This window comes from Leptinotarsa decemlineata, unplaced genomic scaffold, assembly GCF_025532065.1.
Source record: "Leptinotarsa decemlineata unplaced genomic scaffold, Ldec_3_MD MMD2_P_RNA_scaffold_4, whole genome shotgun sequence".
Classification (NCBI taxonomy): Eukaryota; Metazoa; Arthropoda; class Insecta; order Coleoptera; family Chrysomelidae; genus Leptinotarsa; species Leptinotarsa decemlineata.
Window position 1 is genome coordinate 5,563,230 of NW_027412531.1, and position 27,443 is coordinate 5,590,672.

A 27,443-nucleotide genomic window follows, 5' to 3' on the forward strand; every position below is an offset into this window, starting at 1 on the left:
TATCTTTCTATTAGTAAAACCGGAAACTAAATAAGAATATTCTAACTGAACAATGGTGTTCATTGTCGTACTGAATTTTTGACGTTTTTATAAACAAAAAATAACTTAACAAACCTTATTTTGTTGTTGGAATTGCCATATAGCAGATAAAAAGGAATATTTCTAAAAATATCAATATTAATGTGTTTGTCTCCAGGAAATTATTAAATGTTCTGCCATTTTGTAGGAGGTAAAGATATTGATTTCATTTTCTAGGAGCTTTAAAACGATGTATCACAAGACCCCCCTTTCCATTTAATTTTTTTCCCAGATGGCGCCCAGTCGCCATTTCGAAAGTTTCATCTGTCAATTTCACTTCAAAATAAAAGTATTCATACATTAATTTCATTATCCCAAATTTTTGAGTTGACCCGCTCAAAAAATAAAAGTGGGGACATTAAAGAAATGCAATTCCATAGAAAGAAATCCTCAATTGTTCAAATAATTCCCTACAGGAAGTGCCTGTTGATACATTTCCCAAACATCGCACTATTCTCTTTGGAGCCACATAGACTTCCTGAACAGCAGAAGAGCTACCCCAAATGGTAATCCCATATGTTATCCTAGACTGTATAGTCCCAAAGTATGATAGTAATAGTCCGTGTATGTCAAGAATTGATTTCAAAATCCTAATTAGTATTATTTGACATTGAGTTATTTGACTAAAGTTCTACAGTGTGTATTGAAAGATAAGTGTTGATCAAATTTTATATCTAAAAAGTAACGCATCATTTTTTTTATGTTGTTATCATCTACTTTTACCTCTAACGAAGGAATTTCATTTTTCTTATTATTCCGAGTATGAAAAGTTACAAAACTATATACAGGGCTATTCAAATTCGTTTCTGTACATGGTGATCTCGTAAACGATAAGAGATAGAGTGTCGATTAAATTGTGGCTAAGTTGGGTATTTTAGAGACCTATTCAATGATGGTTTTTCCTGTATATCGAAAGATATACAGGAAAAATCAAAAAATATCAAATTATTTTTTTTGTCTATATCTTCCTTATTCGCAGACATATTGAAAGTCTGTTTACATTTTGCTATCGGCACTTGATGTGGGCTATCAGAATATGTCCGTGAATCTTTTATATAGGGTGTCATCTGACTTGAACCACCCCATCTTTGAATTTTTAAATACGGACCTGTATTTTTTGTTGTAGTTTTTGTATCGTTGACGTTCACTTCATACTGAGAAATTAAATTCAATTTTATATTTCGGGATGTTTCAGTAATATTTGATTATAATAGTGTGAATTATTCCTTTTAAAATACGGCCCTGAAAATTGGTTGACTGAGTGGAATAAAAACACAATAGCAACTTTCACGTCTCCCTATGTACCGTAGAGTTTTTCGAGTTTTTTTTTTTTAATTTTAGGTACCTATTCATATTTCTCCATTGCTCTGAGCGTTTTCTACAATGAACTTCGAATAAGAAAACCTTTTATGATTATCTGAAACATATCTACATCAAAAATGTATTATATGTGTTTTAATAAGCAGAAAAAGAAATGATAACAATAATAACATCCGAAAAGAACACTATAAATGTAATGAAAATTGAAATGAAATAATTTATATACAAAAAAAATTAATGGCACAATAAATGTTCAATTTGGAGTCCTTCCAATCCGAGACATTTTTGAACTCGGATATTCATATTATTTATTGCCCTTAATACACTTATTTGCTGCATTGTTGCGAAATCATTCAAAATCCTCAATCTCGAGTCTTTCACATTTTCTGTCTCTCTGCCAGCGTAAATCCCATTTTCCAATGCCCCCATAGAAAATAGTCCAAAATAGTAAGATCTGGTGATCTTGCAGGCCATCTTATTGATCCATTATTTGTCTCGAAATGGAAGGACTCCAATTCGAGCATTTACTGTGCCATTAAATTTTGTGTGGATATAATTTACTTCATTTCAATTTTCATTACAATTATAGTGTTTGTTTCGGATGTTATCATTGCTATCATTTCTTTTCTGCTCATCAAAACACATATAATATATTTTTGTTGTAGATATGTTTCAGATAATCATAAAAGTTTTTCTTACATGAAGTTAATTGTGAAAAACGCTCAGATCAATGGAAATATGAAAAAATATGAATAGGTACCTAAAAATGAAAAAAAAATAAATAAAAACTCTACGTTACATAAAGAGACGTGAAAGTTGCTATTGTGTTTTTATTCAACTGTCAACCAATTTCCAGGGCCGTAATTTAAAAGGGAATAATTCACCCAATTATAATAAAATATTACCGAAACATCCCGAAAAATAAAATAAAATTTAATTTCTCAGTATGAACTGAACGTCTACGATCTCAAAACTACAACAAAAAATACAGGTCCGTATTTAAAAACTCAAAGATGGGGGGTGGCCCAAGTCAGATGACACCCTATATAAAAGATTCATAGACAGATTCTGATAATGAATCCTGAAATATCACGACCACAAAAATGATCCTCAAGGTACAAATTCAAATTTCACATTGAAAATAATGAATAGTTCGTGAATATGAGTTGGTCTTAAGTGTGTTTCTTTGAAGATATTACTGTTGTGGCGAACTCTTTGGCGTACAGTCATTTCGAAAAATATGGTAGTCTCTCTATCAGACTACTGTCAACAATTATTAACAAAACTTGATTCACCGACGTTTCTCTTTATGAAACGCTAAATAGTTTTAACCAAGGGTCAGCTACGCAGTACATATTTATCACTATTAGAACTAAGATTTTACGTATGGTGTTGGTTTCTGGGGTTAACCTACCTCCTTGAAATATTTACTCAAATCAAAAAACATTGAAGAACGGTAACTTAAAACAAATAAAATGCATTTCAGTTTTTGTCCTTGCCTTTTCTTGTAGGGTACCAAATAATGGTAGGACTAACAGACAATTGTATATTAATTGAATATTGAGTCAGATAGTTACCTTGATCATGTTCTGAATAACAAGTGAAGCAGGTTGATCAAATTTTGATTCCTTGCAAAACTTGAAATGAGATAAACTCAATTGGAAATCGTTGGAAAATCTTTGTAGAGCTATCTCATATAAATATTTTATTCTCTTCAATATCTTGAACTCTATGCTATTTTTCTTGTCTGCAATTCGTAACTTGTTTCTCCTTAACTTAATATCTCTCAATAAAATTTTTTCATACTGAATGTAGTCCTTGAAATCCTGCAAGTTCTTCATTACTCCATTTATTTTACATTCAAAGTGTCTCCGTTTTTTCATTATTGCCCTGCAAACAAAGAAAAAAAATTAAACAACTACTTTTTGGTTGAGAAAAGTGGATTTTGGTTACTTATGATGTCTTCAATCGGTTACTATTCATATTGAATTTTAGAGTATTAGGTGGTTTATCAGACAAGTTTTCGTTTTTCATTGATATGTTTTCACTTACACCAGCTGAAAATATTCCCTCACAACTTTATTGCTCAATTCTTCCATAATAGTAGTTTCATCCCCCTAGATGAATAGTCATACTTGTGTGATGTAATGAAGTAAATAGATAGATATAGATAGATAGATAGATATGTTTATTCATCACTGAAGTTTTACAAGATACAGCATATAAACTTGCCTCCCTAAAACTTATCGGACTAGTCAGACATACAACAAATACAATTAGTATAAAAATAAAAGCATAAGCTACCCTATACCAATTTATATATACTATGAACAGAATGCTAAAAACTCGTCCATTGAATAAAAGGCATTTGAACATAAAAGATCAAACAATTTTGATTTAAATAATTTAAAGCTCTCAATTTCACCCATTAGTGTGACTGTGTGATTATAGCAAATAATTCCCTGATACATATATGAATTCTGTCCCAGTGATAAGCGAGAGAATGGCAAACGTATACAATTAGCGTTGCGTGTACTATAATAATTGTGGATCATAAAACCCCTCTCATGGCTGAAGGGCCGTTTTTTTACCTCAAGAGTTATTAAATATATATAAGCATGAAAGAGTTAGAATTCTCAAACGAACAAAGATTTCTCTACAGCTCTCTCGAGGGTTGGCTCTCACCATACATCTTAAAATTCTTTTCTGTATTATAAACACCTTTTGAATATGAACAGAATTGCCCCAAACAATAAGACCATAACTCAGTGTGGACTGAACAAGACCATAATAAGCTAGCTTAAGAGTTTCCAGAGATACTGTTCCTTGTAGTTGTCGAATAACAAAGCAAACACTGCTTAGTTTGGATACAATATGATCTGTATGAACATTCCATGTGAGCTTCTGATCTATGTATACTCCAAGGAATTTACAATATTTTACTTGCTCTATGGACCTATGATCCATTCTTATTAATGGACTATGGTCAAGACTGATATTTTGTTGTTGAAATACCATAAAACAAGTTTTATTGATGTTGACTGATAATCCATTATTCTCGCACCATTGTTGGAATTCGCGCGCACATGTATTGCTAGTTGTAACAGTGCCTGCTAGAGATTTTTCAGCCACCAGCTGGTTTGTATCATCTGCATAAATAATCATTTTGTTATGAGATGTACATGAATATATAATATCATTAATGAAAGCAATAAATAGTGAAGGACCTAAAATAGAGCCTTGAGGTACACCAGTTGTTACTTTTAATCGGTTAGATTTCACTTTGTCTACAACCACTATCTGTGACCTATCCTTTAAATAGGATTCTATCCAAGTGTTGGCCACTCCTCGAATACCTATCCTATAAAGTTTCTCTATTAATAATCTGTGATCTATAGTATCAAAAGCCCTACTAAGGTCATAATAAACGGCTATTGGATTTTGTTTTTCATTCAAGCAGTAATAAATATGGTTACATAATTCTTTTATAGCAGTTTCTGTAGACGTCATTTCTAAATCCCTTACCCTTAAATATTGGCACAGACTTTGAGGTTTTGAGAACTGGATATTTTCCTTTTTCATAGGATTTATTAATTATGAAAGATAGTGCATTACATATTATATCACTGACAAATTTAAGAGTAACCCCAGAAATATCATCAATTCCTGCAAAAGGTTTCTTAGTTGTTTTTTTTATAATGTCTTCGATTTTAGGTGGACTTGTCGGATACAGAAACATTGTGTTATAAAAAAAGGGGGAGAATTTATGGTTGTTCAGATCTGGTTTTGTATTTACCACATTCATGAAAAACTCATTGAAGTAATTACCTATTTTGAATTTATCATTTTCAAGTTTATCTTCTATATTTATTTGCAATGGTGTAACAGATATTGTGTTGTCTTTTGCTTCCTTAATTATTTGCCAGCTTTCTTTAGATATATTACTGGTCTCAACAAGTCTTGCATCATTATATTCCAATTTAGCTTGCCGTACCTTATATCTATAAATAACTTTTAAATTTCTGTACCGTTCTCGAATAACATCAATATTAGTAATTTTTGCAACTTTAGCCATTTCACATAAAGTTTGATGGAGCTCTTTTATTTCTGAAGTAAACCAAGGCTTCTTACGGTTTTTAAGGAATTTACGTTTTAGAGGAAAAGCCATTTGGAAATTATATTCGTAAGTGGCATAGAAGTTATTGAAAGCTTCATCAACCGTACTAGAGTTATAAGTATCGTACCACTCTTCTGACAATAACAGATTTCTAAATGTTATCATATTAGCACCTGAGTAATCACGTGAGAATATTGTTTTTTTTATATTCTCCTTATTCACTGGTATTGAGAATGTACATGTTTGAAATGTGTGATCTGACAAATGTGTGTCTATAATATCGACTGAATTTATTGTAATGTTCGAGAATATGACATCGATACTTGTTGATATTGTTCTTGTGATACGTGTCGGTTTATTAATGCAATTTTCCATGTCAAATTCTTGAAATAAATTCACTATTTTTTTCACATCCTTACCGTCAGTTAAAAAATTAACATTTATATCACCACATACAATATAATAATAATTTTTTTCATATATATGACACATCAGTTCATACATTTCATCAACAAAAATGTCAATATTACTATCTGGTGTTCTGTAGGCTGCAACTATGTATAACTTAGTTTTTTCACTTTGGTTCTCTATTGTAGTTATAGTTATTTCAAAGTGTTTTTCAACACATTTTTCATACTTAAAAGGTTTTGCAATGTACTTAGTTTTGGCTACAATACAGACTCCTCCATGATTTTGATCTTTTCGACAGTAAAAATTTACAAGATTGTAGTCAGTAAATGTAAGACTCTTCATTTCAGATAATGCTAACCAGTGCTCACTAAAGCAAGCAATATCTATGTTATGTGCATCCATAAGAACCTCCAACTGATATTTTTTCTCCGATATACCTTGGATATTGAAGTTCAGTAGAAGTAGATACTTTTCGTGGTACTTACTAAAATTAAACCTTCTAAAATTCACTCCTTTTGGCCAGAATGTTGGTTTATAGAAAAGATCTTTGAACTTAAAGTCTCCAGCTACCAAGAAAGTTTTCAGTCTTCTTTCTCCTTTCAAATCCTTGACAATGAACTCCCCCTCGGGTTCCTTGGTTTTTTTTCCCAGAAATGTTAATATATCAGACTCATTTACGTTTTGCGATATTTTATAAAGGTACATCCATACTCTCTGCTTTTCTCCTTGAAATTTCTCTTCTTCTTCTGACTGTCCCACATTTCTCCTGAAAGATCGTTTTTTCCTTTGTATGTGCCACTCTCCTTCATCATTATCTTTTGGTTCCGTTATCTGTTCATTAGCCGAGTTTATATATTCCTTGTTTTCGGCGGTGGACTCCCCATTTAGTATGTCTTGAGCTCCTTCTTCTACAGTTGTGTTCTCTGGTATTGTGTTAACATTCCTCGTTCTATTTAATCTTTCACCATTATTTCTTATATTCCCAACTTGTTTCGTTTTATTGTTATTCTTTGCTGAGTTTGGGATTTCATTCCTTTTACCATTATTCTCTATTTGATTAGCAGCGACTTTTCCCTCAATGCCATATGTTATTAGGGGAGGAGACAGGTTAATTGTGGGAATTCCAGATCTATGTTTGGCTAACGCAGAACTAACTTCTTTGTTGGCCAACAAGTGTATCAGTTGAATATTTGTTTCTTTGAGAATATTTACTTGATTCTTTATTTCGTTAAGTTCAGTGATTATTTCAGATTTATCAGATTCATAGAATACAGAGGATTCCCGGTTAATAACTTCTCTTAAGATATTTTTAAGATCTTGTAGATCAAATTTATTGTCTGTGGGAGTTGTAGTTCTGCAATCCCCACAGAGGAAGATTAGTAACTTTCTCCCTTTCATTACAGCTGCTCTATATTCTGTTGTAGAGAGTCGGGCACATGATTGACATAATTTACAGTTACATCTGTCACAGATAGCCAACTGTTCATCCTTTGTTTCTTGAAAACTGCATTTAAAACAGTTCATTGTTGATAAACTTGAGGTTCCTTACATTAGTTGCAGTAGACACTACCAAATGCTGAATAATTGTTTTTGGTTTTTATACACACCTCTTATCATAAAATGGTTTTTAAGGATATCTCCACTTTTTCAACAATCCGATTTCAGTTTATTTGCACACATAGATCAAAATGTTCTTCTTATCAAATCATTGTAGGTTAATGACTGCATTCTAAACGTGGAGTTTACACTTTCCTCTACACATTGATATAAGTTTGATGTTTATACACTTTTTTTCCCACTAAAAACAGTTTCATTTACACATACAAATACACACGACTAGCCAAGTATTCCAAAAAAAAAAAAATACATACATACAGAAGGAAGTCCTAGTACTCCGATGAATAAGAGTAAGATTTATTGATTTTCAAAGACTACAGTTAAAGTGGTATAAAACACGTCATAGATTACATAGAGTCAGTTCACATTTAGAATTGATAATTTTCAAATTGTGTATATTAAGTAAAATAATGTATACATTATTGAGTAAAAGTATCCTTCTAGCTGGCATAAAATGCTTCAGTAGGTACTATGAAACATTTTTAGTAACGACATGAATGTCATATCATATCATATGTCATTTTAAAGGATATATACCTTAGAAATCGAATTTCGACATTTTCAATATCACATTTGTAGTATGGGAACCATGCAACTGAGGCATATTCCAGTGCTGATCTAAAGAAAAATATAAAGCACAGTAGGTTAATGGACTGACACCTATCAGAAAACAACTACTGCCCTGGCTAATACCACGAAGGGCGTTGGATTATATCCGACAGGTGTCAGTGCAGGATTCTTCACAGAAGTTATTCCTGCATATGCTGTTGGCGATACAACTGCCGTAATAGATTTTCAATTATTGGAACACACTTGCAGACCGGTTTCAGGCTGTTTGGCCACTCGTCAGTGCTGTGTCAGTCAGTTCTGTGAAGAATCCTGCACTGACATCTGTCGGATATAATCCAACGCCCTTCGTGGTATTAGCCGGGGAAGTAGTTGATTTCTGATAAGTGTCAGTCCATTAACCTACTGTGTAGGGTGTTGAGACTGGCCTGAACGAACTGTTCTTTTAGATGATTTGATTTATAGCCAGTCTTCAAGTATGCCCACTGACTATACGTGAAAGATTTCTCTCCTTATACGAGGAATTGATCAAATTTCGGATATGCAGTTGGTTACCTCGTTCACAGGCAGATGGGGCGACGACAAACCTGTTGTTTGTTGTAGTCTTCAGCTTAGTTCAAGGAATGATGCTCTGACGGAATTCGATTTTCAATTATCGGAAATCATCGACTTTATGTTGATGATATACACTACCTTGCACTGACGAGTGGCCAAACAGCCTCAAACCGGTCTGCAAGTGTGTTCCAATAATTGAAAATCTATTCCGGCAGTTGTATCGCCAACAGCATATGCAGGAATAACTTCTGTGAAGAATCCTGCACTGACACCTGTCGAATATAATCCAACGCCCTTCGTGGTATTAGCCAGGGGAGTAGTTGTTTTCTGATAGGTGTCAGTCCATTAACCTACTGTGTAGGGTGTTGAGACTGGCCTGAACGAATTGTTCTTTTAGATGATTTGATTTATAGCCAGTCTTCAAGTATGCCCACTGACTATATGTGAAAAAAATATAAAGTTCTTATTTATTTGAAAATAGGAAATCCTAATATAAATACAAGTCCAAAAAGGTAAAAATGGTATATAAAAAATATTAAAATAGTATAAAAATTCTTCTAACAATAAAATACGTTCAAATAATATATAAATACAAGAAGCTAGAAAACTAGAAATAGAAATGTGTTCCTGAGAATATTTGCCCCGTAACACAGAACAAATCAGGAGTATTCAGAATGGTTAGTTCCATATTACAATTATACTAGGGCATAAAAACAATTATTCGAGTGGATAGGTAATAAATTATTTAACATATCACAATGTATACAGAACATATAAAAGCTCGAACCAATAAAACAATTTGATGATGTGAAACATAAAAATTAAAAACATTACGAAAATTCATAGAGTACGTGATGTAATATATATTTTCAACTGAGCCTTGAATGAATATAAAGTAACAGAATCTTAATTGTGGTATAGTAATTGGTTGAAATCATTCAATCCTCTGAAAAACAACGATTTCATAGATTGCTTTGTTCTTGTCCTGGAAATGTGGAATTGATTGGTGGTTCTTGTGTTGTAGTCATGAATTTGATTATTGTACATAATGAAGGAATCAAAATATTTTGGTAATAATTTTCTGGTTATTTTATAGACAAATATCATACATGAGTAATACAGTTTATCTGCCATATCATACCACTTGAGGGGACTCAGTATGCATTGAATAGAGAAGTGTATCTATTACATTTTAAGATGATTCTTAAACCTCGATTTTGCAGTTTCACAACCTTGTATATAATTTACATCATTCAGGTAAATTATAAACAGCAGTGGTCCCAGAACACTCCCTTGAGGTACGCCTATATTGTTTGAAATTTCATTTGAGAAACATTTCCCCACTCTAGTTATTTGTGACCTGCCATTGAGATAATTTTTGAACCAACTTAAGGCTATTCTATCGATTCCATAATATCTCAGTTTACGAAGTAATATTTGCCTATGGATAGTTTCAAATGCCCTCTTGAAATCAAGGAACACTGCTACTATAAATTTATCACTATCGATTTCATTCTTCCATTTTGAAACTGTTAATTGAAGGGCAGTTTCACACAAGTGGTGTTCTCTAAATCAGGATTGATTTCCTTATCAACTATTGAACTATATTTATGCACAAGTGGATAATAATTACAATGGTTTTTTCACTTTTTTTAGATCTATCAAAAGCATTCGATACTGTTTCTTCCAAATTTCTATTGAAGAAATTACTAGTAATGGGCTTTCCCAATAATGTGGATAGAATCGTACATGGAAAACCGTAGTTTGGTGGTTAAATGTAATGGAATTACATCAGTTCCTTATGATGTGAAACTAGGTGTTCCACAAGGGTCTGTTCTGGGTCCATTGTTATTCTTGACTTTTATCAATGACTTGCCTGAATTCATATCAGATTGTCACATAACTATGTACGCTGACGATACTACAATCACTGTTTCTGGAAAAAATGAGAATGAATTATCGATGAAAATTAATTTAGTTATTGACGAATTCAGTAGTTGGTGTCAACGTAACAAACTGATTTTAAATAAATCTAAGTCAGTGCTGATGAAAACATTTGTTATGAGGGATTTCTGTTGTAATTTAGTCACTTTGAATGACATAAAAATTACAAAAGAAGTTGATTTTCTTAGAACTATTTTAGATTTGAATCTCACCTGGAGAAGTCACATACAAAAAGTGTGCAGTAAACTCAATTCCGCTTATTATTCGATCAAACAGTTGAAACATTGTTTAGATAGGTTTGGTTTACTAAATGTTTACTTTGCGAATGCATACTCCCACATTATTTTCAACATAATGGCTTGGGGATGTGCAAAGGAATTTTCTAGAGTTTTCATCTCTCAAAAACGACTGATAAGATTGATATTCAACCTGGGGTACCAAGAAAGTTGTAGACCCGTTTTCAAAAGAGAATGCTTGTTGACTGCACCCGCAATTTATATAATGAAATATGTCACTGGAACCTTGACTTGATACTCGCCATGCTACTGCTCTGAGGGTCCCTTCACATAAGAGTGATCATTTCAAAAAATCTCCATTATATAATGCCATAAATTTTTATAACAGACTGCCACTTTCTATAAAGAGGTTGAATTCTTCAACTTTGTTCAGTAAGAAAGTTAAAAACTTATTACTGGACAAATGTTACTACAGTCATAAGGAATATTTAGAGGATTCTTTCACAGAAGGATAATAAGATATATAATCGTTCTAAATTTTCACTTGCTGTTTTGCTTTAGTTTCAGTGTTCTGACTGGCGATTTTATCGTTTTTTTTTAAATATGTGTGTACATGTTTGTAAATATATGTATATATGTAAATATATACATATGTAAATTCATTTGACTACGGCAAGCAAAATTGCCACATTTTTTATTCATTTTTTAATTAGCATTTTATATATCTATATGTACCTATACCTTTGTATATGCAAATATTAATTTTTATTCAAGCTTTGATTCCATAATTTTATTCATAAGTGACGTACTGTACATAGCGTATATACGCTATGTATCACAAATGGTGAATAATAATAATTATTATTATTATTATAAACAGGTTATGTTCAGTAAAGTACCTAGTAATTTGTTCATGTACAACAATTTCCAAAACTTTCCAAATAACCGGCAAAGTATTTATTGCTCTGTCATTTCAACTACATTATTTATTTTTGAGATGGGAATAACTGTCCTTTTTTTTAACATATTTGGAAAGTTACCGACCGACATTGATGTTTGTATTAAGTTTAGTATATGAAATCCAAAAAATGTTGATTTCAAAAATGTAGCAGACATTACTTCATCAGCATTGCCTTTATTTTTGAGAGAAAAAATAATTTACTTCAGCTTACTTACATGAATCTTCTCGAATTCAACAAATCTCGTTTCTATATTATTTAGATTTTGAGGAGACCATTGTTTTACACTTACAATAGAATTGGAGATATCGTCAATGCTTTTAACAAAAAATTAATTGAAGTTGTTAGCAGCTTGTAGCTCCGTTGTCGCTTTGACGACAGCGCCATTAGTACTTAATTTGATAGATTTGAAATTTAATGGTTGTTTGTCACCTTTTATCAATATTTTCATTGTTATCCACATTTCCCGCAAGTCATCACTATTCGCGTCAATTTTGTTTTCATAGTATTGAGACTTTTTGATTTTTAACATATCAACAAATTGATTCTGTCTCAGTTTATGTCGCTTCCAGAACTCCTCCTTCTCAATGCTGGAACTTTTAATGAATTCTTTGTAAGCCCTGTCTCTAAGTTTCGAAGCAGATCTGTTTTCGTCATTATACCAGGGGACTTGATTTGATTTATTCTCAATTTCAACTATTGGCGCGATATCATTTAATAGTATTTCACATTTTGACTATATATTTCATTCACTTCATTAGACCCGTTCAACCAATCGCATTCAATTAGTTTCAAAATAATTTTATGAAAAACGTCATCATTTAGTCTTCGCGTACAAAATGTATTACTCACTATTTGATCTTTGTTGTGTAAGTTCACGGTTATTATTAAGTGATCTGTAATTACTGGTTCATGATGTATACAAACTTTCACATTATTTTGATTTGATAGCACATAATCAATTAAAGAAGAACTAGTTGAAGTTATTCTTGTTGGCTCATCAACGAGTTGTTCAATTCCGTAAGCTGTAATATTTTTAATTTTTTTGCTGTTGAAAGCCATTGCCCAAGAAATCTATATTTACATCACCTATTAAAGTAAATTTTTTGTTGATTGTGGAATAATCTTCACACCACTCTTCAAATTTATCTAAAAATTTACTATGACACGCATTCGGTGAATGATAAAGTCCAGCAATCAACCAGTTTCTACCATTCAGTTCAACATTAATAAGTTGACACCAGTATGTTTTGTCCAAAATACATTTTTTCTTCGCTGAATAACTGACATCTTCACGCAAATTAATTAATGTGGAGGGGTTAGTATATGGGCCCGTAATGATTTACAGATGAATTTCACAGATTTATCCAAATTTTGCATTGAACAGCACTTTGAAATATGCGCTGCATCTTTTAAAACGACCAAATGTAAAACCATTGTTTTAAATTGTTACAGATCCCCGTGTGGATCTGTCAATATGTTTCTTGATAAGATAACAGAAGTTCTTGATTTTTTATACAAACCTAACATTAATATCATCCTTTGTGGGAATTTTAATTTTGACTTGTATCATAATATTAATTTTAAATTATTATGTACTCTCTTATCATCATACAATCTAATTCCAGTTGTGGGATGGCCTACTCGAGTGGCAGATACCTCTTCTACTATACTTGACCAAATTTTCTTAAATTTTTGCAATAATGGCTCATGCGGTGTCTCCGATAATGAAATTTCTGATCATAGAACAGTATTCTTAGAGTTAGATGAATTCAATGAACATACCTCCTTTTCCTCAAAAATTGAATTCAAAAGAAATTTCAGTGAATATAATATTAATAACTTTGAGAACTCATTGTTGTCTGAAAATTGGGAGTACATTTATAACATTTCAGAGATTAATGAAGCCTTCAATTCTTTTTTTGAGATTATAAAACATAACTTCTCCATACATTTTCCTGAAAAACGTTTTTATTATAAAGTTGTTGAGAAAAAATGGGTTGATACCGAAGTAAAACATTCAAGTCAAGCTTTGAAAAATCTTTTTGCCTTGAAGGCTGCTTTTCCCTCTTTTGCACCTATTTATAGGAAAGCTAAAAGAACACATTACAGTTTAATGAAAGAAAAGAAGAAAAAATATTATCAAGGTGTTATATTCAATTCTCCAAACACAATGCGTGCCTCATGGAATGTTGTGTCTAATCTCACAAATAAAAACTGCAAAAGAAAGAATATTTCTCTCAAAGTTGATGATTCTATGGTAGAAGATCCACATACTGTAGCATCTGAACTCAACAAAATTTTTATAGAGGCCCCCCTCAGTTTGGTCAATCAAATATCAGTTAATAAAGCTCCACATACAAATTTCAAGGAAAACTTTTTTAATGTGTTCACAATGTTCTTGAAACCATTTACTGAAACTGAACTATTATCCTTATTAGGGAATAAATAAAAAAAAAGAAATCCTCTGGGGCAGATGATATTCCCATGTACATTTGGAAAAGAATTCTTCCAACGATAATAAAACCATTAACATATCTGATTAATCTGTCATTTGTAAAAGGTGTCTTTCCGCAAGAAATGAAAATCGGAAAAGTAACTCCCATTTTCAAGAAAAACAACCCGAACTTAATGGAAAATTATCGTCCAGTAACAGTACTATATGGATTATCAAAGATATTCGAATATGCATTTTTGGATCGACTTACTTCATTTTTGAATCTACACAAAATATTAACAAACACGCAGCATGGCTTTCGTGCGGAAAAATCAACTAATACTGCCATTTTTTCATTATATAATGAGGTAATTAGATATATTGAGGCAGGTGAATGCCCGGCAGCGATATTCTGTGATTTGAGTCGGGCATTCGACTGCGTCAATCATCAAAAACTTTTACTGAAATTGGAAAGATATGGACTAAGAGGTGCATCTCTCAACTGGATATCCTCATTCCTTGAAGGTAGGTATCTCTACAGTGTACGGTCAAAAATGAAATCCAGAGAATAAATTCTAAGCCTCTCAGTGTAGATATGGGAGTACCTCAAGGGTCCATTCTGGGCCCAATCCTTTTTATTCTATATGTAAACAATATAGACTCTGTTGTTTCTGAAGTTCATTATACAGCTTATGCCGACGACATTTCTATGATCATCTCGGCATCAGATGATGAAATATTGAAAGACAAATGTGCTTCTGCAGTTGAACATATATCAGAATTTTTCAATTATCATGATTTATTTTTTAATTCGGATAAAACAAATATTATTCGTTTTCATAATAGACAAAATAGGATGGAAGACTTCAGTTTCAGTGCTGATAATGTGACATACTCAAAATCGAATAAAAGTGTTAAATTCCTGGGTATTCTTCTTGATGAAAACTTGAACTGGAATGCTCATTGCCAGCATCTAATTTCTAAGCTTAATTCAATGAAATTTCTATTTATGAATCTGCGGACAGTTTTAACTACCACTCAAATAATGAGCATTTATTATGCTCAAGTTGATTCAAGACTGAGGTATGGTGTCTGCTTCTGGGGTGGGTCATCCATGACTCATAACGTATTTATTGCTCAAAAACGCATTATACGGTGTATTGCGAATGTCTCAAGGAGAGAATCTTGCAGACAAATTTTCAAAAATTATCACATCATAACACTCACATCTGTTTATATATTTGAAATATGCAGCTACATATTCAAAAACAAAACACATTTCAAAATGAATAAAAATGTTCATCACTATATATGACACTAGAACAAAAAATAGATTTCATGTGCCATATGCAAGACTAAGAATAACTTCATTTGCACCAGAATACATTGGAATAAAAATATTCGACAATCTGCCCGATCATATAAGGGAAGAACATAATTATGTGATGTTTAAGAGAAATTTAAAGAGTTTTCTAATTGAACAATGTTTTTATTCATTGAATGAATTTTTTAGATTAGATAAGTAGGGTATTATTTTAGTTTTAAGGTGTTGTTTCAACTTGTATGTTTCTTATACTCTGTTTTTATCTTTATTTTTATTTCTTTTATTGACTATTCCTATACAATGTATATTGTCTACACGGAAATAAAGTATTATTATTATTATTCTTCAGTATGTCGGCTCGAGGAATCACCTCTTATAATGGGGGTATTATAATGAGGGTATTAAATGACAACTATTTACCATTTCTCATTATAATTCCCTTTGCAGAAACATTATTGAAGTGTCTTCTGAAGTTCAGTTGTTGATCTAAAGTGATCCCAAGATCTCTTCGATCACCCTGTCAAGTACTTTTCCATCAATATTATATCATAGTCTATAGAATAGACTTTTGTGAAGTGATGGGCAAACAAATTTACAGAATCGTTTCCACTATGACTGGTCTGGTTTTACAGATACACTGATTGAGGGTATGATGATGCCTTGCGTAAATTGGAGATGTGCTTCCAAAACAAGTTTGGGTTTTGTTAAATATCATATTCAAAAATGTTTAGGTAATTTTTGTAACAATTTTTACTCGGCTCTTTGCATTGAGAACGAACTTGGGAAAATTCAAGATAAGTGTGTACATTATTTGTCCTTTTAAATTCTTTGTGTATTTTTTTTTCTGAAGATTAGAGATTTTAATTTGTGGGAAAACCAAACTGGATAGGTTGATGTTTTAAAACGTTTTATGGGTACAAAATACTGTTAGAAAAATTGAGTTGCTACATTGATATCATTCAAGTTATACATGTAATCCCAATTTGCCGATGCTAAAAAGTCATTCATTCCAATTACGTTAATATTTTTGAAATCATAGTAATAATTATCAAATTTCAACGATTCCTCTGCATTTATAACAACGATTTCAAGGCTATAAGCATTATTATGATAATTAACATCTATAAGTAATTAATCTGCACAGGCAACTACAGTTTTTAGATGTGAGAAAACAAAGTCCAAAAATACACCATATGTGTTTGGTATGCAATGATTCAATCCAATTGTACTGAGACTATCATTTACAACAATACTCCAAAAAAGATCTGATCTGAACTTTATATAGCATCAAAAATTACTGAGGAGTGTATAGTTTTCTGGTTTGAAACAGTGTTCCAAGCTTTTGAGAAGCAGCCTTTGCAATTCCAGTGACATGATTGTGCCAAGACATATTGGTGTCCATTTTAACCCCCCAACAAACTTATCGAAGCAGCAATCAGAATTATCTGACCTGGCATTATTATATCCGGTTCGGAGACATTCATTTTTTGGAAAAAACTGATGTCTGGGTTCTTGTGGCATTGAATTGAACCTGGTTACTATCACCCCAATTCGAAATTACTTCTAGATCCTTAGTGATTATATTGGTAATAATATTGAATTTCAAGTTGACACGGTATATACCGACTTAGCAAAAGCCTTTGATAAGGTCAACCACAATATCTTGATAAAGAAATTGCATGCATATTCTTTTTCAGAAAACTTATCATCTTTACTCAAGTCGTATTTTTCGAATCGCGAGAATTTTGTGAAATTCAACGATAGAAAATCAAATACCTTCGTAACATCTTCGGGTGTACCACAGGGCTCAATACTAGGTCCTTTGCTCTTTGTTATGTTTGTCAACGATATATCTAATTATATTAGGTATACAAAATTTGTGTTATACGCTGATGACTTGAAAATTTACAGATCCATCAAATCATTTGAAGATACTGATTTCATACAAAATGACATTATCTCCATATCTGCTTTCTGTAAGGATAATGACCTGGCTTTGAATGTATCCAAATGTAGAATAATAACTTTTACCAGGAAAAGAAACCCTTTCAAGAGACTCTATAACATTGATAATATTCCTATCGAGAGAGTCAATGAAATCAAGGATCTAGGTGTAGTGTTTACTTCAAACTTCAACTTCAATGAACATATTGAAAGACTACAAGCGGAATGTTTCAGACGGCTTGGATTCATCCTCAGGACTTGTCATGAATTTACCTTTAAGACTTATAAAGTACTTTTTAATTCTTACATTCATTCAAAACTTGAATATGCGTGTGTAATATGGTCCCCCCAAACGCTGACGCATTCTGATATGCTGGAAAAGGTACAAAAACGATATCTCAGGTCAATGTATCTAAAAAAATATGGAATATACCCTTTTATGATATCCTATGTAAAAAAATGGAAGATTTAAATTTAAGCACCCTTAAAAAACGTCGAGAAAATTTTCAAATATTATTCATATTCAATTTATTATGAAACAACATTTTTCTTCCCGATGTACTCGCTTCCATCAATTTCAGTATACCAGATATCCGCCTGAGGCGAAGAGATTGCATATTTCATAACTTCAACGTAAATTCTCCAGTTGATTGCTCCTTGATAACTACAAACAAATTAGTTGAAAACACTGATATCGATATTTTAAACATTACCCCAACCAATCTCAGATCTCTGTTATTCTCTATTCAATAAGAATGAATTAATGTTACATGTTTCTTTTATTTTTACAGATATGACATATATATTATGAATTTACACACTAGCCCGTTTCTATTTCCTATATTTTTTAACACCTATTTGCAATGATTTCATATATTTCATTATAGGGATTTTATATTTATAATAATTTTATTGTCAATTGTATCTTTTTATCTATATATGTGTTAGGTTTAGTGTAGTTTAGGTACTGTGTATATGTAATTGGACTCTGTATATATTCAGGATAAATGAATAAATAAATAAATAAATTATTGAGATATAAAACCTTCTGCTGTTTATATTCATCTTAGTATTTAACAATATCTGGTATACAAGGAGAACGTTAAAGGGGCAAGGACACTTCCCTGTGGTACGCCTACATTTATCGATATCAAATCTAAGCAGTGCATACTCTTTTGGCCATCATTCTCAATGTGAGATATCTGTACATATTGCTTTCTACCATCAAGATAAGACAGAAACCATTGATGTTTATTTCCTTTCTCAGATCACATCTTTTTTGTCCAGTTCGTTCAATATGACTATATATGATGTTTCTGTTGAGGTTGAGTTGAATTTTCTAAATCCATGTTGTTTTTCTGGTAGCAGATTGAATCTCACAATGAAGGTCAACCAAAAATTATATCAAATACAGCGACTAGCTCGTTTAAACATCACAGGAGCCATGAAAACAACACCAATCGCGGCAATGGAATTAATTACGGGTCTGACCCCTCTGGACCTGTACATTAAGGAGGTTGCATTAATGGCCATGTTACGATTGCGCATGGCTGGTGCAAACCTCGAAGTAGGAAGATCAATTGAGGCTAGGCCTATGACGAGAAGTGATTACTGTGCAACCTCTGCTGCAGGCAACCAGTGATGCAATTGAACCCAGGTTTGTGTTTAATAAACCCTACAAAATACAAATAAAGCAGAACACAGAGTCAGATGCTACAAATTCAATAAGCATATATACAGACGGCTCAAAAACCAAAGAAGGCTCAGGATGTGGAGTGTACTCCAGATCACTAAGCCTAAGGTTTAAGTGGGGAATGGGAAAAAATACCAGCGTGGCTCAAACAGAACTGGCTGGTATCTCAATCGCCACAAAAGAAATAACCAGGAAAGGAATTTCTGGCAAAAACATAACAATCTCACTGACAGCAGACAAGCTCTATTAGCCTTAAACAGACAACGTGTAACCTCAGGGCTAGTAACAGAGTGCCATCAAGATTTAGCCAAAGCCTCGGTAGACAATAACATTATCCTGAGGTGGGTTAAAGGGCACCTCAGGAGTAAAGGTAATCACATTACCGATTCTTTAGCCAAGGAAGCGGCTGGACTAATAATTTTAGGGCCCAGTGGCACCTACGGCCTGATGACTTCGACAATTGCGGAACTAGCCAAATGTTACACCCACGCTCAATCCCTAAAGAGATGGGATGGAATCAAAGGATGTAATCTTGCAAGGATCACTCTGTGCCACCCTGGAAAGCTGGCGCCAAAAAAATATCTGGCGATGACCAGGAAAAACCTACGCTTAACAGTAGGATTTCTGACTGGGCACTGTCAACTAAAGAAACAACTCCATAATATGGGGCTAGTGGATACACCTCTATGCAGGATGTATGAACAGGAAGATGAGACTGTCAGTCATGTCCTATGCGAGTGCCCGGAGTTATCGTCAATGAGAGAGTAAGTGTTCGGCGAGTCTTGGCCTACACCTGCCGATATAAAGGAGATGTCTCCCAGTGACCTATCCACCTTCTTAGAAAGGACATGATGAACGATAACCTCCCTACTCTACAGATACAGAAGGTCAACCTCTCTAACATACAATATTCTAATAGTTTTTTCACAAACACAATGGTAAGAAACAACCGTTTATAGTTCTTTGGTGAATTTTTTGCATTTGCAAGACTTTGGCAAAATTTTTGTTTCTATCGAGGAGTTCATAATATAACAAAATATTTTGTCTTCTGCAAATTCTTTTTTCATTGGGACCAGAAGAACGCCGGTTTTTAAATTAGTTAAGACTATATTCAATTTCTAATTATGTTGGAGTACCGCCATTGAATTCATATTTTTCTGAGTATATCTGGTATATTACGTATAACTTTCTTTGGTGCATCAATAAAGAGATTATCAAAGGTCTTTACTACAGCTACAGGTGAAATGATCTCCTCAGTTTCATGTATCAGCATAGTGTTAGATTTAGCCTTGGATTTACCTTTCAGTTCATTTATAATACACAGTGGTCAGAACGCTATGTTCGGCAGATACTTCGTTTTCTATATAAACTCTTGACTGTTCTACCCCTCATGAAAAATGCAATCCTAGATTGGATGGGGCGGCCATGAATACCTACTTCTTCCAGCTTTACTTTCAAGAATATGTAATTTATTGAATCGCATATGAAGCTTTGGTCAAAGAAAATTCCCATACAAGTTTGTGTTGAAGTTTTTATAAATAATGTATTGAGTTAATTCTATGGACGCTACAATGGAATAATTAGAGCGAAAACCACGCTGCCTGGGAGTGATTTTGTTATGATATGCTAAATAGTTTATTATTTGGTTATAAACGACAGTTTCTATTACCTTCCAGAAGCAAAGAGTGGGCCTCAGAGGGTCATCCCTCTGATGATTTTTGGTTGTGTTGGAAATTTTTCCTGTTCTATTGACAAGTTGGTATTGATATTATATTAGCGGTTGGGAAAAAACATCGAACGTGGGCCTTTTACCCCTCTATGAGGTCAGGTATTTGAATAGAAGTTCAAGGATGTGATTCTTCTGGTTACCGAATTGAAAAAAATATTCTAAAAACTGATTTGTGATATCTTTACTTTAGAAATTATATTTGCATAATAGAGAGTTTTCTGCTGCTTTTTTTACATTTGAGTATTTGTCGGATATATCAGGATTATTGGATATATTCTTTAGCTAGTGCAGTTTTTTTTAGGTTATCGAGTTCTATACCTAGCTCATTTGATAATGGTATTCCAACAGGTTATCCATTATGTCATGAATCATACATAGTAGTACTTCTTTGCGGATATGTAAGCATTCAAAACAGAAAATGAATCAAACATTGCTTTGCTACACATCCAATGTGTAACAAAGATGTCTCTGCCGAAGCTTCACCGGTTCAAAATGTCGAAACAACTGCAATACTTCCCAGAGGTAGAAATATATTCTCTCCGATTTTTTTTGTATGAACCAATATTTATTTTTTTTTTCAGTTTTTATACAAGCACATCTCTTCAAATCTCAAATTATGCTTTTTATGCCTCTGCAATAACCCTCAGACAAACAATTGTTGAGTAGACATATCTCAAACCTAAGGAGCTAGAATTTTTCATATCGGAATATGAGAAGTATACAAAATCTTCTGTAACCAAATCAAATCATACAAAAAACTGATTGGGAAAGACTTCCACATCCCTGAGAAATTCCTTTCTATGAAATTGACGATTAACCAATTATATCGCTTGTCTATACACGCCTGAAGAAGCTATTGTATATCGAAACACGTGTGGCATTTTTGTAAAACTGTGTAGTGAAAATCTCACGATAATTTTTTTCTCAAATACATTATGAATGTTCATCAAATATTGGTTGACTTCGTCACATAACAAAAAAAGACCACTAATTCTACCCATAAAACATCATTTTATTGAACTTTTGCTGTAAAATTTCCATGAAGATTTGGAAACTGTTTTGAATGCAGTGAGAACAATATTGGGTCACAGAGGGAAGTGTGAGTCGATGGTTAAACGCTTGATTTTCACATGCTATCGTCCAACCTGCGTTAGAATTACAAGCTAAAAGGTAAGACCTCGTTAGTCCTTAGCTCACACAAGTTTCGACTTCTGAGGGTTGTCGTTCATAGGGGTGCGATAGCTAGTTAACGGAAAAAACATATTTTTTTAATGCAGAAAATGTTGAATTCTGCAAAATGAGCAGATTGTTTCAATCATGGGCCAAATTCCAGTGCAAAGGTTGACTCCTTCAGTGAAACCATTAACATATACTGGAGTTGACTATTTTGAACCTATCTTTGTGAACGAAGATGAAAAAAAGATGAGGAATAATTTTTACATGTTTGTCCATGAGAGTTGTGCATTTATCAGTTCCCCACTTTTTGTCAACTGATTCTCTGCTATTATGGCTGTGATAAGAATGGTATCTAAAAGAAATTATTTCAGGTAATCACACAAATTTCTGAGGCGCTGAGGAAGAATTGAAAATAGCAGTGAAAGGTTTGAAATAAGGTAAAGTTACTAACATACAAAGAGGAATACGTTGGAAGTTTATAGCACTAGCTTCAAACCACATTGGAGGCACATGAAAAAGGATGGTTCGTTCAATTAAAACAACTTTCAATATAACAAATAATGGACAAACTGTAAAAGACAAATATTCACAAACAATTTTTGTCGAATGTGAAAACATAAATTCAAGCCCTCTAACGAAGACATCAAGTGATCCAAATGACTTCGAAACGTTGACGCCAAATCATTATTCGAAGGACAATCTTTTTCCATGCACAGCTCTTATAGACAAGCATGTGAAAATAACTCCCCATCTTTTTTCTCACCTTCGTCCAATGTGTACCGAGAAAAGTCTGAAATAGTCAACTCCGATATGAGTACTATAATGAGATAATTATACACATTTATTCAAACAATATACCTATGCTTACCTAGTTTCATCCAAGGTGAAAAGTTTTGTTCTTCTCATTTCATTGATCTCCTCCGTCATTGATTCCATATGTCGCTCAATAAGTTCCTCCATTTTGTCCTGTTATATTATTTTAAACTCTTGAGAAAAATATATTATACAAAATTTTAACAAATATACTAAACTTCCTCAAAAGTTCTTAGGTTACATTACAATATTTTCTTCTACAGTTCTTCGTATTTCTTCTTCTTCTTAATTTTCATCCCAGCTTCCAGATTTGGCACTATTATGACCCTGTGCTCTGTTTATTAATAGAGATAACTATAATAAAAACTTTGTCAAGAGGGCGCAGCGGTCTTGCTCGAAGCAATGCTCTACCCCTTTTTCATCAAAACTTTTTTTTTAATAAAAACACCAAGTAATTGTAAAAAATATTCCCATTCTGAAAGACAATTATAAATTATGTTATGAAAAAAACTTCACCGACCACACGTTAGAACTAAAGTTATATGTTTGTTCTCACAAACAATACTACAAATGCTAATTTGTCATTCCAGATATCATCGACCGTTCATCGCCTCAGTATTCACGTGGAATCAAATACTTATGCACGTGTTCGCTCGGCTCCAGATCATCTTTAAGAGAAAGATTCAACCGTTTAATCTTCCTCTTGAAATTGATCACTTGGTGATTGAAATACGTGTCGAGTGTCGAGATGTTAAAAATAATGGTTTGGTGTTGGGATAAAACTCTAGTTATATTAATTACTACACCAACGGTTCAAAACAGTGCATACAATTTCTACTGTTGTTCATTGTTCTGTGACTAACACATTGTTCACCCACAGAACAGTGAAGTTGAACTCGTAAAATTAAAATAATAATATACTACGAGTTTCGTGGTGGCCGTGATAGTGGACGGACGTGCCGATAACGTCCGTCCACAATGAAGATACGCGGGGCTATCGCGGGGCTTCTATTTATGTTGAGATTGTCTATTGTGCAAAGATATTGAAGTTTATGTGAAAGTTTAGACAAAAATATGAAGTGAGTGCCCCCTTTATTCACGCTGGTATCCAGGCCGGGTGGTTCGGATAACCACGTAAAGAGAGCCATGTATGGGAATTAAAAACCCGAAGGTCTCCCGAAAAGGAAGCGACTTAAAAAATATATGTGAAAAAATCAAAAGGTCTTCCGAGCAGAAGGCGACAATAAAAAAGTTGAATTGTTTTCATCTTAAAAAAAGTTAAAAAAGTGGTGGCAGCATTACTTCGAGCTGCCACCACTGCTCCCCCCAAACGAAGCTTCTGTCATATTTGATAGGAGGAGCCTGGACAAATGCGCCCGAGTGGGAAGCAACGATGCTGTGGCAACGTCCAACAAAAGTAGAGAGAGAGAAAATATACCACATTCTTTATCTTTAGTTGAAAATTGAAACTATTGGTAGTGGAATTTCATTATATTCTCTTTTAGAATAAAAAAATTAAAGAAATGTCTGGTGTAGGAGCAGCTTCAAAATTATCATTACCAGGTCCATTGAAAGTAATTGGTAAAAAACACCTGGAAATTGCATCACAGTGGTTCGTAATATATTCAGTTCTACAATTAAAATTATGTAATATATCAATCTTCTGTATAGGGTTGGATCTGCTATAGTCTTTGGAGCAACAGCAGCAGCAACTGTTTGTTATGCTACAGATTGGCGTGTGGTAGTAGGCTATATACCGTATTACAATGGAAAGTTTAAAACAGAAGAATAATTGGAATTTTTAGATATTTTAACTAGAGTGAAATAAGTAGTTTTCTAAGTCCAATAAACATCTACTGAAGATACTTCTTGTGTCTATCTAAGGTAAGTAGGGCTAGCATGGGAAAGTCTGAAACCTTTGAGAGATTCAAAGTTGTATAAATTCGGGAAAAGTTGCCCATTTTAGACCTTATTTAAGTAACACTTTGAAATTAGTAAATTCAGATTTTATCCAGAGGTATTCGAAAAGTACCTAAATTAGTCAATTTTGTGTTAATGTTTTTCTATCATTATTCAAAGATTTTAAAAAACCAAAACACTTCCTCATTACCAATTTCTAAGCTGTTTGAAAGGGCTTCTGCAGGATTTTCAATCCATAATTTCATCTTTGATAATCCGTCACCAATTTTACTTTTTTAAATGGACCGGAAAATTGGAATTTAATGAATTTCAAGAAGTCATTTAAATGAGTTATAATTTTAATTTAAACAACTTTGTATCTCTCATGGTTTCCGATTTTCCTTTATTGGCCCTCTTTATCTTGGACTCTGTGTATTCTTTAGGTTCCAATATCCCTATACAACACTTACCTAAATTACTTCTGGATAACTAAAAATGTACCAAATTTATGAAATACTTCGGACATTCTTCGAGAAGTATCAGGCAACTGCTGAACTCATCTCTAACAATTTATAATGATAATGTTTATTCACCATTTAATAATACATAATGTAGAAAAACAAAGGTAAATATAACTATAAAACTAAATTGGACATCCTTAACTTGAATACTCTGGCTCATAAAATATTAGAATCGAATCTTACATTAATTCACAAAATAATCAATAGTAGCATCAACTTGTTGAACTTTTAACTTCAAATGTAAATCAAAAGAGAACAAGAAATACAGGAATCTTCAAAGTACCCTTTCATCATACCAACTACGGCCAGGATGAATCTTTAGGTAGAATATTGAGACTTGCAAACTCGAGGTGAATTGATAACTACTCAACTCTTTGGAATCATTCAAAAAGACTGAAAATATTGTATTGATTGGCTTATTTTTGCCTTTCTTTTTTCTGACACTTATCTGATAGTTATAGTACATACAGTGCCTTCATTTCAAAACTTCCCACCCCTAGTACTTCTTTTAGCAGGGAGAATTTGCCGTAGGCAAAAAACACGTCAATTTAGATATCGAGGGGGAAGTCTCAAGACCAGTGCCGGTGATTTTTTTGTCGTTCAACTCCCTTACCCCTAGCTACCCTCACTTGATAATTTTGAATGGCCCCCTATTTTGTAACATCATTTTAAAGATCTTAAAAATCCTCACTCAACTCCGTTTAGAAAACTGAAATTGGCTGATCCGTTCTCCTGAAATAGGCCAAAAAAAAAATGATTTATAACAAAATGCTAAAATTTATGGAACCGCTACCACCGACTCAATACCGGTATGTTTATGTCTCTTTTTTACACAGAGTTTTTTGATTTTGCTGAAAGTGAAATAAAGGCACACAGTTGCTTCTTGGCATCAGTTACAATTAAATGGTGAAAACATTTATCAGAATTAGTTATTCCTGATTATAAACTGTTTGTCAAGTGGTGTCAGTTGCACTGACAGTAATACAAATTGTATTGTGTACACTGTACAAGAAAGAACTGAAATTATTTTTATTTATGGTGCTGAAGATAGGTGTGCTCATAGGAAAGCCAGGTTTTTAATAAAAGGCATGCAGGCCAAAATGTGAGTCACCGATATGTTCTACACCTTGTTCAAAATTTTGAAGAGACCGGTTATGTGTGCAACAAAGCGGTAAAGCAGCTGAGAGTTCTTACGGAAGCCGCAGAGATTGAGATTTAAGGCCAATTCGCCATTGAGCCTACTACTTCAATTTCGAAAGTCGCTAAGTTAGTAAATATTTCAGTTGGTTCTATACACAAAGTTTTGAAACTAAACAAGTTATTTTCTTACAAAATGAGTATTCTTCAGCAACTCAGTGAGGATGACTATGATAGGAGAATTGAACTTTGTGAAATAATGACTGCGAGAATTCAAAATGACCTGAATTTAGTAAAAAATATTTGCTTCAGTGATGTATCAACTTTTTTTCTTAATGACTTTGTAAATAAGCATAACTGTAGATACTGGGCTAATGAAAATACACACTTGTTTCGAGAGGATCATAGGCAATATTCACAAAAAATAAACGTCTGGGCTGGAATTCTGGGAAACGAAATAATTGGCCCTATTTTTATTGAAGAAAATTTAACTGGTCAATTGTATTTAAACTTATTGGAAAATATAAGCGATCCACTCATAACACAGTCCTTAGAACGCCAAGTTGGTGAAGAAGACAACTCGCTCTTGGATGAACAAAATTTACATTTTCAATGCATTTTATGATGCATAAGTGAGATAAAGTGGACATCACCCAAAAGAAAATCCAACTAACATGAAATATCTGAGAAACATTAACATTACCTACATTGTCAAAAATTTCGGAAAGAGCTTTAGAGAAGGACTCCGTCCTTGAAAATCTCAGTATTTTGAATGACGGAAAAAGCCTGTGTGTAATGATGGATAATGAATAGAGATTCAAAAAACGTGTTAATATATTATTATACGAAGATCCTATCTGAATTTAAAACTAATTTATGTTTATACATTTTTTGCCTTTTTATATTAAAAATGCTTTGTGATTCTCTTGTACTCTATTTTTTATTACATGCTTTCTTCACCTGTAT

The 27,443-nt window shown here is 33.0% G+C and overlaps 1 protein-coding gene and 1 long non-coding RNA gene across 3 annotated transcripts in view; one reads left to right on the forward strand and one right to left on the reverse strand.

The window, feature by feature from the left end:
* LOC111507481 (U3 small nucleolar RNA-associated protein 6 homolog) overlaps positions 1–23,192 on the reverse strand; it is a 49,096-nt gene extending 25,904 nt beyond the window's left edge. For both annotated transcript variants that reach the window (XM_074186728.1, XM_074186727.1), the window contains exons 1-2: positions 22,976–23,192; positions 2,976–3,288 (exon numbers count right to left, since the gene is read on the reverse strand). In XM_074186728.1, the coding sequence (XP_074042829.1) occupies positions 2,976–3,288; positions 22,976–23,067 (405 nt within the window). In that variant the 5' untranslated portion in view covers positions 23,068–23,192. The remainder of the gene's footprint in view (positions 1–2,975; positions 3,289–22,975) is intronic.
* Positions 23,193–23,953: 761 nt separating this feature from the next.
* Positions 23,954–24,785, forward strand: LOC111507474 (uncharacterized). The gene is made up of 2 exons (XR_002722401.2): positions 23,954–24,532; positions 24,592–24,785. It is a non-coding gene; the product is annotated as an uncharacterized lncRNA (long non-coding RNA).
* Positions 24,786–27,443: the final 2,658 nt, after the last annotated feature.